General features: G+C 42.8%; 1 protein-coding gene across 1 annotated transcript; it reads right to left on the bottom strand.

The window, feature by feature from the left end:
- Positions 1-618: 618 nt before the first annotated feature.
- On the bottom strand, positions 619-5886 carry LOC142775733 (uncharacterized). Its single transcript, XM_075877581.1, has 4 exons — positions 4914-5886; positions 4123-4380; positions 3405-3449; positions 619-2852 (listed from the first exon to the last, which is right to left on the bottom strand). The coding sequence occupies exons 2-4, from the start codon at positions 4259-4261 to the stop codon at positions 2686-2688; spliced, it is 351 nt and encodes a 116-aa protein (XP_075733696.1). The 5' UTR covers positions 4262-4380; positions 4914-5886; the 3' UTR covers positions 619-2685.
- Positions 5887-11020: the final 5134 nt, after the last annotated feature.

The raw sequence follows: 11020 nt of genomic DNA, 5'->3' as shown, positions 1-11020 counted from the left end.
TGCTAATTTGGTGGGCATCATCACATGCAGCAAGACCAAAGAGCACGGACAGTTAGAGCTGATGCAAACAGAGTGATTAGTTTGTGTCTTCTCTCCCGCTATTTGTCATGCTGCATGCTTCAGTGTAATGTCGCTGTCAATGGTTTAAATGAACTATAGCAGTTAATCGAGTTCTGCTGAGAGGGTCCCGTATTGTCCAAAATGGAACAGAACAATGGCAATTTGATTTGTGTGATAAAGAGATACCGTGCTTTTGGCTACTAGAATAAATTTCTAAACTGAAGTTTATTTTTTATTAACAACAGTTCCAGTGCAGATGAAAGGTGCATGGGCAAAAATCGTGTATTCAGCTTGACTAGGTTTGTGACCTTAATTGTAATTGCGAACCGGTATCACAGTATGCATAAATATCACACACATATACAACCACGGGTGATAGCTTGCTTATTCTGATTAAAATTGAAAGGTTGAAATCGACATATTCAACCAACGCAATGTGTACGAGATATGCCATGTAGAGTAGCTATGCTCGAAACTAATCTTCGCAGGTTCGTTTCATTTTACCCAATTTCTTGCCCATGAGTAGGTTGGTAAATGAAACTTCTTCGAACACACATATTCTGTGTAAGGTTACATTTATTTTCATGCAGTACAAAACAAATTGAAATGTATAATGGCTGAAAAGAGAAATAACTAGAAACAAATTCAGGCAAATCATTACCAAACTTACTCACCAATGATAAACGGATTCTCATTTAAAAGATACATACATACATACATACATACATACATACATACATACATACATACATACATACATACATACATACATATGTACACCCATACATACATACATACATACATACACACACTCAGGTGTAAATATTAAAATGAATGGCTATAAAACAACAATTCTAATACACTCATTTTGAATATACTACAGAAAGTAACTTATGAGAGATATCCACCGGCACTGTTATGTCTGAACACGGTGTTTCTCGAATTATCTCGCAAAAGCTTGATGCATAGTTTTCTGCTGCTGCCCAGTGACAAGCAGTTTTTATAAAGAACACAAGAATAAAGCCCTTGACAATGTCATGCTAAAAAAAAAAGGGCTGTGCATCAATATTTTGTACATGTCTGCAATATCACTCTGTTTATTTACATAGCTTGGCTCATTCACAACCCACTAACAAAGCATGTTAGGACACTTGGGCTGAAAGTTGGCACTGCACGAGTAAATTCTAGACAAAACATGAATAATACAATTATAAGCTACTAAGCTCCTTGGTGCAAACAGTGTTTATATTGACAGATATAGGTGCCATTTCGTTTTCCCAAAACACTTCTCAAAAGTAGAATCAACTTTATTTAGCTAAAAGTTTCTATTCTGGCGCGTCGTGGTGGCTCAATGGTGGAAGCGACTCTTTCGGCCAAGAAAACAAAGACCAATTATTTTTCCAGTTCGTGAATTCACCCCATGCTAACATTGAGGCAGCTGGTAAGAATGCTTTTGGAGAGAGGAAACCACCACATTCCCACCAGTTGTGGCCTTGGGTAGCTACTTCACTTGGACAAAAATGATGAAAAACACTCCTCAAGAAGACTTTAAAGTTTGCACACCAACACAGTTCCCATACAGCTGTCTATTAGTCTGCTTGAAAAATATTCAGTTTACTGGTGGGCAAAGACTGTACACTATGTGAGGTGATGCTCCAGTGCACTGCATGTATGTCTTGCTGCTGGCCTCAACTGCGATGTTGCTCAGCACATATGTGTAAAATAACAACTAATACTATGCCACTGCAAAGTAATTATGTGTCATTTGCATGAAACAGGGACCACAATAAAAGAACATAACAACATTTGCCTTCACAAAGTTCAAAAAATGTAAATAAACTTCCACAGAGTTTACACAGTTCATCTGAGGATAGCAATATTGATTGTAAACACATTCTTACTTCCACTAACAAACTATTTTAAGATGCCAGATTCAATATTAGAGTATACCAGCACTTTTGTAGGGCTAAACAATTGTACAGGCACCTAGAAAAACACAAGTGAATGCATGGTATAGCTACATATAAAAATAAGTACTTTTATTTCTAGTCTGAGTAGAGCTGCATAGATGATAAGTCACTTGCATTACATTATGAACAAACCTATCCGAGCAAAGTATACATTTAAAAAGTTACACTTACACAGTAGATAAGTAGACTGTTGAAGGACGGACAGGCAGTGGGATAATACCCAAGCACTTAAATCTTGTGTTAAGATATACTAGGAGTAGTGATGATCTACTTCCTTCCAAATAAAATAATCCACATAGATTCACTTCCCAGAGCTTATACACTCATGGCATCATTGTTGCTATACAAATGAGTGTACACTGAAGGATTACATCGACGAAGTACATGATTACTGCATCCATGGCTTTACTTCTTGTACTACAAAGAATGCAGACACAGTTACCATTGGCGACCATGGATGCTGTGATTTCTGGCATGTAAATGTAGAGGCACGCAGGCACTTGACACACATGTTAAAAACTTCAGCTCAAAAATATTTGCCCACTAACACTACAGCAGCCTTTAAATTTGTGTCATAGTTTGGTATCTTCCATGCAAAATTTAAATAATTTTGAATGCAAGCAAATGAACTGCTGAATAATGCACTGCTAAGAAGTTAAGCAGCAGCTGCTCCTGACATCACAATGTGCTCTTTCTGCTGTTGTAAACTTTGAGCAGGAGAACAGTCACTGGCAGTCCCTTTATACTTGTTGGTCTTCTGTGCTCTGTTCTTGATACACTGTACATGACCGTGGAGCACCAAACCCCTTGTTACTGCTGGAACTTAGAAAAATACAGATCATTGTTACAACCATGCTACATGCAAGAGTGTATAGTTGTCAATTATGTGCTCATATTTACAGATATTGTATTTTCAGAAGCCAATGACAAGCCTCAACACACACACACACACAAACAGTGAAGACTGAAAATATATTTAATATGATACAAGAGCAAAACTACAATGTTATAGATGAAGGCATGAAACTTCTGACAGGCATAAAAAGCCAATAGAGTTTCTTCAATTTCGACTTTACACTAGGTGTGAGAAGTAGACCACAAATAAGTTCACTAAGAAACACAAGTTTGACTGCATTACAACACAACAGCCAATGTTCATAATTTTAAGGCTGTCTAACATAACCAGCTCACCATGCCGCATATAGGAGCAAATGGGCAGTCTATAAGAAACAAAGAACTTGTGGATTATGAGTGTGCTTGTTGCTGACATCTATTATTGTAAATGAAGAAAACCTTTCAAAAATGCACTTCATCAGGGGAAATAATCATACGCAACAAACACAACGGGCTCCTACAGGTGCCACCAACACTCACCATTATTGTTGATACCAGTGTCTTGCCGGATGGATATGCTGCGTCCTGCACAGAACACCAAAGGAGCGCTCCATGACTTGGATTGCATGTGTGCTAGCTGCATCGCTCTGCTGCTGAAATAGGCTAGCTACAGACAGAGAAATGAGAAGCCATGGCTTTGAAACACACTGAACGCCACCTTTAGAGATCAACAATGCATACTTAGGTCAGGTACAATTTGTAGAAAAATATATATCACTATGCAATCGTGGTGAACATGTTCGGCTGAAACGTAAGCAACAGCACTGAGAGAGAAAAAGCTACATATTAGGTAAAAGATACAGTTACTGGCCCTATGTCATCTGAAGCTTCTTCAATAGGTCTTTCTCCTTACAAGTTGTGAACCGCCAGGCAATTTTCACCCACTTGCTATTCCCTTCCAGAGCACTTGATCCACAGAGGGAGTCACAAGCTCGAGAGCTCAATAAGGAATCAAAGTATTTGTGCTCGTTTCAAAGCACAAGCTTTTGAGCCTCAGATTATTGGAGTTTCATTCATAAGCTGCAGGCTTTCAGCTTTCAACATTCCCAATTATCTTGCAATTTAGTTCTATAAATGTTGAATAAGAATTATGTGTAAGAATATTACAGGTATCCACTGAAAGCAACCATGCTTGGGTTTTCAATTTGTGCACAGTAAGTGGTGTTCACGTAATCGTATGTATTAAAGAAAAACTAACCTTGCAGCCAGCCGTTAGGCAGTTTTGTGCGCTCGAAGCTCCCAAGCAGATCGCAGTCCTTCCAGATGAGGCTGCCATGCATGCTTTCACGCCCCATCCGCTGAATGATAACAGTCCCAGCAGTGACATAGGCTTGCATAGTTAGGGAGAACGTGTCCTTCCTATTTTGGTACAGGTGCTCCAAGTAATGATGAGGATTGATGTGCCAGAATGTTCAACCGATGAATCACAGGACTTACACAAACCAATCTCTGCGATCTGTGAAGAGCCAAAAACGAGATATTTAAAAACAATCATTAAAGCACTCACTTCTAATACTTATTTGAGGAAGCTATCACTTCGTTAATGTGACCTAAAATCTGCTATAATCATTTTGAAATATACTGAAGCCTCATGTAAAATTTACGTACCGCAATATATTTGTCTTACTGAAGTATAGTACTAGCACAGTGGTAATCGTCTATAGAACTAATTTTCCAAAATAACATAAATTTTTTAAGTGCAACCTGGCTTCTGAAAAATAAATTCACATTAACTTTCCAACTATCAAACGTGGTCAATCAACAGGCCCAACCTCATAATCAAACAAGAGCTCACTTGTATCAAATCACAAAATTTTTTTATGTATTTGCTCCATAATATATGTATGTATATAACAGTAGTAGTATATTTTTCATGCTTCAACTTACCATAGAGAAACATTACATCTGATGGGCTTAAAAACTTGCACACGTTATAGAACTGCGTGAATTATAGTACTGGTGAAATTTAGTTCTGCAAGGTGAACTCACCGATGGCAGCATTTAGTAGCCGTTGGTGTCATGAGGAACCAAGAACGGCCAACAGGCAAAGGGCATCTGCAGACTGGAAGCTGTCAATGACAGCAATGAAGGGCTGGCCAGGCGTGCATGTCCATTGATAAAGTGTAAGAACTGGCCATGACCGGCTGTTGTTAAGGCTCTAGTGCCGTGAAAAACGATGGCCAGACGAACTCGGAAACCTGTAGTTAGGCGATATTGGCCTACAACTTCATCCAAAGCAAGGCACCGGTGAAATCTTTGCTTTTTCTGGGGGCCGAAGGGAAGCTTGACGTTCACGGGCTCTCGCAGCCACATAGAACTCTCAAGTTGTTACCGAAGAACCGTCTAGGCGCGCTTCCAAAGTAACACGATCCACAACAGAATGTAGCATCTCGCAGTTTTGGTTGATCACATCACAGCGCTAGGACTATGGTTATCACAAAAAGGAGAAGTGAAGACTTAATAAACAAAAGCGCCAAGCTGCCCCACCAAAACTTCGCCGGGCAAAACAGTTATCAACGCTGTCTTTCAATTTTCGGTCACACGAGCACAGCTTGTTCACAACTCTTGGAACGTCAACACAGCACCACTGTTCACAACGAACATCGTTTCACTGCCGAACAGTACATTGCTCTCAAGTAAATAGAAGCGTACGGGCTAACTAGTGGCGAAGCAAGAACCGAGCGCGTAGTTCATACGTTTCCGTACGTACTTGGGGTCACTCAAGTAACGCGTCAAAACGCTGTCAATCCAAAATGTCGCACAGCACCCAACTTAGAGACTGGAAAGTCAAGCGAACGAACTGTTACCGGCACACAAACACACATTGCAGGCTTCTCGAGTGCTAGTTGCCGTCGATACATCGACGCCGATCCCCGCTTGATAACCACACTGACGCACAGGCTTCGCTGCGCTTCACCGTATACCATTGCACTGCCACAGCTTTCCGCACTGCTCACACGCACTGAAAGAGCTGCTGTAATCACAACACATCCGGTAAACGCTGAAGTAACTCGTGCGAGAAGAATTTGCTGAAAGTCGCACCGACCGATATGCTGTTTACGACGCCATGTTGTTTTCGACAACTGTACCGCACGTAAGAGAGCTCTTAGAAAGTACTTGCACTATTTTCACGGCATGAAAAAAATTTCTCTTATGTGCGAGGGGGGTGATATGACGAACAGGACAGGCGCGCCAGATGAAAGAAGTGTTTTGGCAACGTCACGGAGTGAGCTGATGCAGAGGGTATTGCTTCACAACCAATCACAAGCTGTGCCTGTCGGCCAAGTCGTCGTCTGCTCGCGTTTGTCGTCTGCTTCGATCAGAGCATGCGACAGGGGATTCGCCTTCGCAACGCTATTATTCTCAGGTCAAGTGGCCGCTGCGTCGCTCAAAATACATGTAAGTGGCTCGCTCTACCTTTGAATGATGTTCGTGCGCCAAGTCAAATGGCTGGTAATTGACGCAGGGGTGAATTCAGCCAAGGTTTGATCCAGAATAGTGAGGGTTTGCATATTTTCGGTGTCATACAAAGTTACTAGGGTCATTTTATTCCGATTGCTTGCCATATTATCATGGTCCATATCGGTGTCTGAACAGTGAGGGTGAAGATGCATGATTTGTTTGTAGTTCCATGCGTAATCACGCGCACCCCTAATAGGCTTTGGTTTACAAAGTACGCTTTGTTCCAGATCGTCCCAAAGTGTATCGACAGCTGTATTTCAGAGATCGCAACCATTGGACAGTTAGAGCCAATGAAAGTACACTAGAGCACAAACTTTATGAACCACTCACTGAAAACTTCCTCTCATTTTTATTTCCAATAGCGTGCGAAGAATGTGCTCCCATTAACCTCTTTGGTGGTAATTTCCACCAATGAGGCAAGGATCTCGAGTCGCACTTTTAATTGGATGAGATGGGGCGCAACACAACAACATAACAAATAAGGTTGATCCTATGTCATGTCGCGTTCGAATGCACCGACCATTCACGTATCACATTGGTTTTCATCCAACCACAAATCTTTACATGCGTAGTTTTATGCCATTGACGCCCAATAGAATTCTTCAATTACTGCGACTTCGAACTTATTGGACGGTGGTGCTTGTCAACACCATCCACTGCGTACAAGGGAAACAACACGCGAAGCTCAAAGCGCCGAAAGAAATAAAAACGCACCAGCAGTCATCAGGCAGCCCTTAATGGGCGTGAATTAACTCAAAACCAGCCAGGGCACCAAAGTATACCGCTGCGGCAGCAGGTTCTAAGTAGCCACATTGTTCCTAAGAGTGGTCCGGACCACTCTTGGGATTTTCTCTCAGCCATGCTGTTTTTACGCACAATTTCGCTTCGTGAATCCACTTACGAGCACTTTTCAGTGACGTAAGCAAATAGAGCAACTGCATCACCATCGCTGACATGTTCCCGGGCAGTCACAGCGCGCTTTATTTGCAGTGGCCGATGTGACAACTATGGCCTCTTACGACGTTTTTTCGTTTCGTGAATCGACTTACGCAACAAAATTTCTCTTGCGCAAAAATGTTTTCGTAAGTGAGTTTTGTGAATCCGGGCCCAGAACTTCAAATTTACTTGGCGTTGCCCCAACACGAAGCTGGGCTAAGAATTCACATTAGGGTGTATCGTAATTGTCTGAGTTTTTTTTATATCTTCAAGCGTTCATCTTCTCATTAACGTATCCCTTGTTTGCTAAAGGCTTGCCAATCATTTTAATGTATATACGTCATGTTATTGAGGTCGTTTGTGTCAGTTACGTGACAATGTATCATAATATGTCACACCCTGCATGCCATTATTGGCATGCGGAGACATTCCTGTTGTCATCAGAGCATTGTTATTTGTGTCATGGCACTACGTGCCTCTAGCTGTTTTGAGCTTAAGCCCTTGTGCGAACCACGGGATAAAATAGTAATAATTTAGTAGTGGACACTTCGACCGGCAGTGCGTACAGATAATTTTCTCCTTTTTTTCTCCTCTCGGCCCCCATGTCGCCGCATCCCCCTCCCCCCCGCAACCGCCACCGGGGCATGTACTAAGATGACGAGCTGCGTGGGTAGCGTCCGTAACGGTGTTGCGCCGTGAGAACTCAGCGTTAGAATCATAATCTTTTTTTTATTGCGATGGCGACGCAATATTTTTATTGTGACGGCGACGCCGGCGTCGGCATCACCATCACTCACCGTATATGTATACGTGTCTATATATATATATATTAAAATGCAAGAAAAAAAATAGTATACACTACAGCGCACGAAATCGAACGAGAGACCTCTGCGCCGCGAAAGCAAGGCGTTAGCCACTGAGTCACTCCAGAGCACGTCGTTTACCGAGAAAACGGCAAGCCATTTATATCTACCACTTACCACTGCTCATGATCATCTCGGGAGCAATTGTGTTTTCAGCATTACCAGCCAGATGGCGCAATAAGCACTGGTCGCCTAAATGTCGCCACATCGCGCGCTCTAATCTCCCGCGCACACTTTCCCCCGCTTAGACAAGGGGAGCGACGCTCCCTCGCGCGCCTTTACCTCGCGGTGGGAAGAAGAGGAGGATCACACGTCTTGGCTGGCCTCGGGCTTTACCTGTAACGATACTGTTACCGGGCGCACAAAGTCACTGCCATCATTGCGGTCTCAGTTTGCGAAAAGCGCGCGCTTTTCAGACACAGCGAAGTAACAACTGAGACGCTTATTCGCGTGCATCTGTACATGTGTACGTTTCGTGTGTCATTTGTGCGTGAGAAACGCGGGGCACGTTTCGATCTGCTTTCCATTCAGCGGGTGGCCTTTCAATTTGTTGTCATCGCGTTCATTGCATTGTCTTTGCGGCAAAGTTGTGACTTCTTTATTTTGCTAACGCCATGCAGCCAATTGCGGCGTTCGCCGCACGTGGAGTTTTTCGGTCGCGAGAAACGCGCTATACGTTTCTAGCTCTATAATCTGTTTCACAAGCTGTTGACAGTGCAGTGCAAGGTAGAGCTCTCTAGTCTTATCAGGGCTGCATGGGGCACAGCAAAGAGGTCCTGGAATGTTTTAGCAACCCAGTTCTATTTCACAACCCACACTACAACACTACAAAACTATCGCCAAGGTGGTGCAGCGTTTCCCGGAAGAGAAGATGCTACCGACCGGGCCAACGATGTCGATGCAAAGGATGCTAAAAAGGCTTGGCTCAAGTACAAGAAACGATCTCAGAACGCTCTTAAGAACGAAACAGTGAGAAGTTCAGATTCAAGTTGTGATGAGAACCATGACATGGGAACCCTCGTAGCGTGTTCAAGTCAATCATTACATGCGTGCGTACAGGTCAGGATCATTCGCAGCGAGAATAGCCAAAATAAAAAAAACAGAGAACTATCTGCTATTATGGCAAAGAGTCAAGCAACTGACCACCTACAAGTAAAATAAAGCTTTAGATTTATTTACTCAATCAATTGTTAATTGTTCGTTAATTGATTCAGTGACCTAAGTAAATATTAGGATGTTCTTGAATAGCGTACCGCAAGTCTTTGCGTTGCGGTCGCTGCCACAGGGCATGTGTCGTAACGCGCACCACCGGTCATGTTTGTGGTCCTCCCACAAGAAATCCGAAATAGCGTGCGGCCCGCAAGGCACGCAAAGCCCCTTTGTGGTGATCGAACGCACTGCAAGCGTGCATCAGCGTTTTCGGGGCCAAACGCTATTCGTAAACTTTCATGGCACCCATACGTGAACGCTACGCCCGCAAGCTTTGTGTACGATATTCTAAAGCTCTCTATTCTGATACACTTTGTCTAAACAATTACAAAAAATCGCTGCGTATCTACGGAGTGAATGATGATGATTGGGCGAAGCGTCCGTCCGTGCGTCCGTCCATCCATCCGTCCTAGGATATTCGGGGCTGGCTACGTCGGAGGGATGGAGACCATAACAAGCTTCGCCCCTAAAACTCGGACGTCACAAGAACTCATAGGAACCGATGACGATAACATTAAATATAAATAGAAAAGGTCGGACCAGTTTCATTGCAACGCTGGTCGTCCCTTCTAAAAATAAGAAAAACAGATAAAAATAGATAAAAAAGTTACCAAGTGTCATCTGATACAAAATTGATTGATTGTTTGATGGACTGATTGATTGAAAACTTTATGAGACTATATACAATGTGATCCTGCTTGTTATAAACATCATGTTATGAAAAAGAAAAAAAAAGAAGAAAATGAGATATAATCAGTATAGTCTACTTCCACACAGATGAAGCCATCTGTCAAATTGACGGACGCGACATGCACGTAGGAAAACACTTATTAAGTGCGCTCGGTCAGGGTTGGCTGAAAGTGCCTGTACTTTCTACAACGCTGCCAACAACTTGTTAAACAGAGTATATATAGTTTCTAGCATGCACGGTTTAAAAATAAAATACTTTATATGAGGTGTAAAAAAGAAGAAAGAAAAACGCGCGTTCGCCTCATCACGCTTGGATTCTTAAGCCCCCATGTCACAGCGCCCCCCACAAAATTGCGGCTGGTGTATGTACTAAAGCCAAACATTCACGGTCGGGCTAGACTGCAACTGGACGCGCTCTCCATCGCGGCTGGTGGAGAGTGTCCACACCTAGATTATTTTTCTTACTCCCTGTTGCGGTCAGAGTGTCAAACACGATGCGCCTCATTAGGGGCATTACCAATAAACACAAAGGCGTGAAAGAGGCTGGCATCATCCCACTGATTCAATCAATCGTATTAAGTCACATCACCTATACGGTGGCGTACCACCGATGGTTCTCTGCAGAAAAGCCATCACTCAACAGCCTAATCAAGAGAATTTACAAACAAGCGCTAGGTTTGCCTCAAAACACCATCACCGAACTCCTCCTTCAACTGTGTATTACACAATACGCTTGAGGAGCTTATCGAGGCGCAACAAATCTCGAGTGATTAGCTAAGACTAAGCCAGACCGCCCGATTCTACATAATCTCGAAATTTCTTACCACATTAAACACGGAGACAAACACGACATACCACGCACTATTCGTGCCAAGCTCACAGTACCACCCATACCAAGAAACATGCACCCTGAACACAAGGGCAGACGTGTCAGTA

Source organism: Rhipicephalus microplus, chromosome X, assembly GCF_043290135.1.
Source record: "Rhipicephalus microplus isolate Deutch F79 chromosome X, USDA_Rmic, whole genome shotgun sequence".
Lineage (NCBI taxonomy): Eukaryota > Metazoa > Arthropoda > Arachnida > Ixodida > Ixodidae > Rhipicephalus > Rhipicephalus microplus.
Note: the sequence above shows the minus strand (reverse complement) of the source record. Positions and strands in the feature narration are given on the sequence as shown.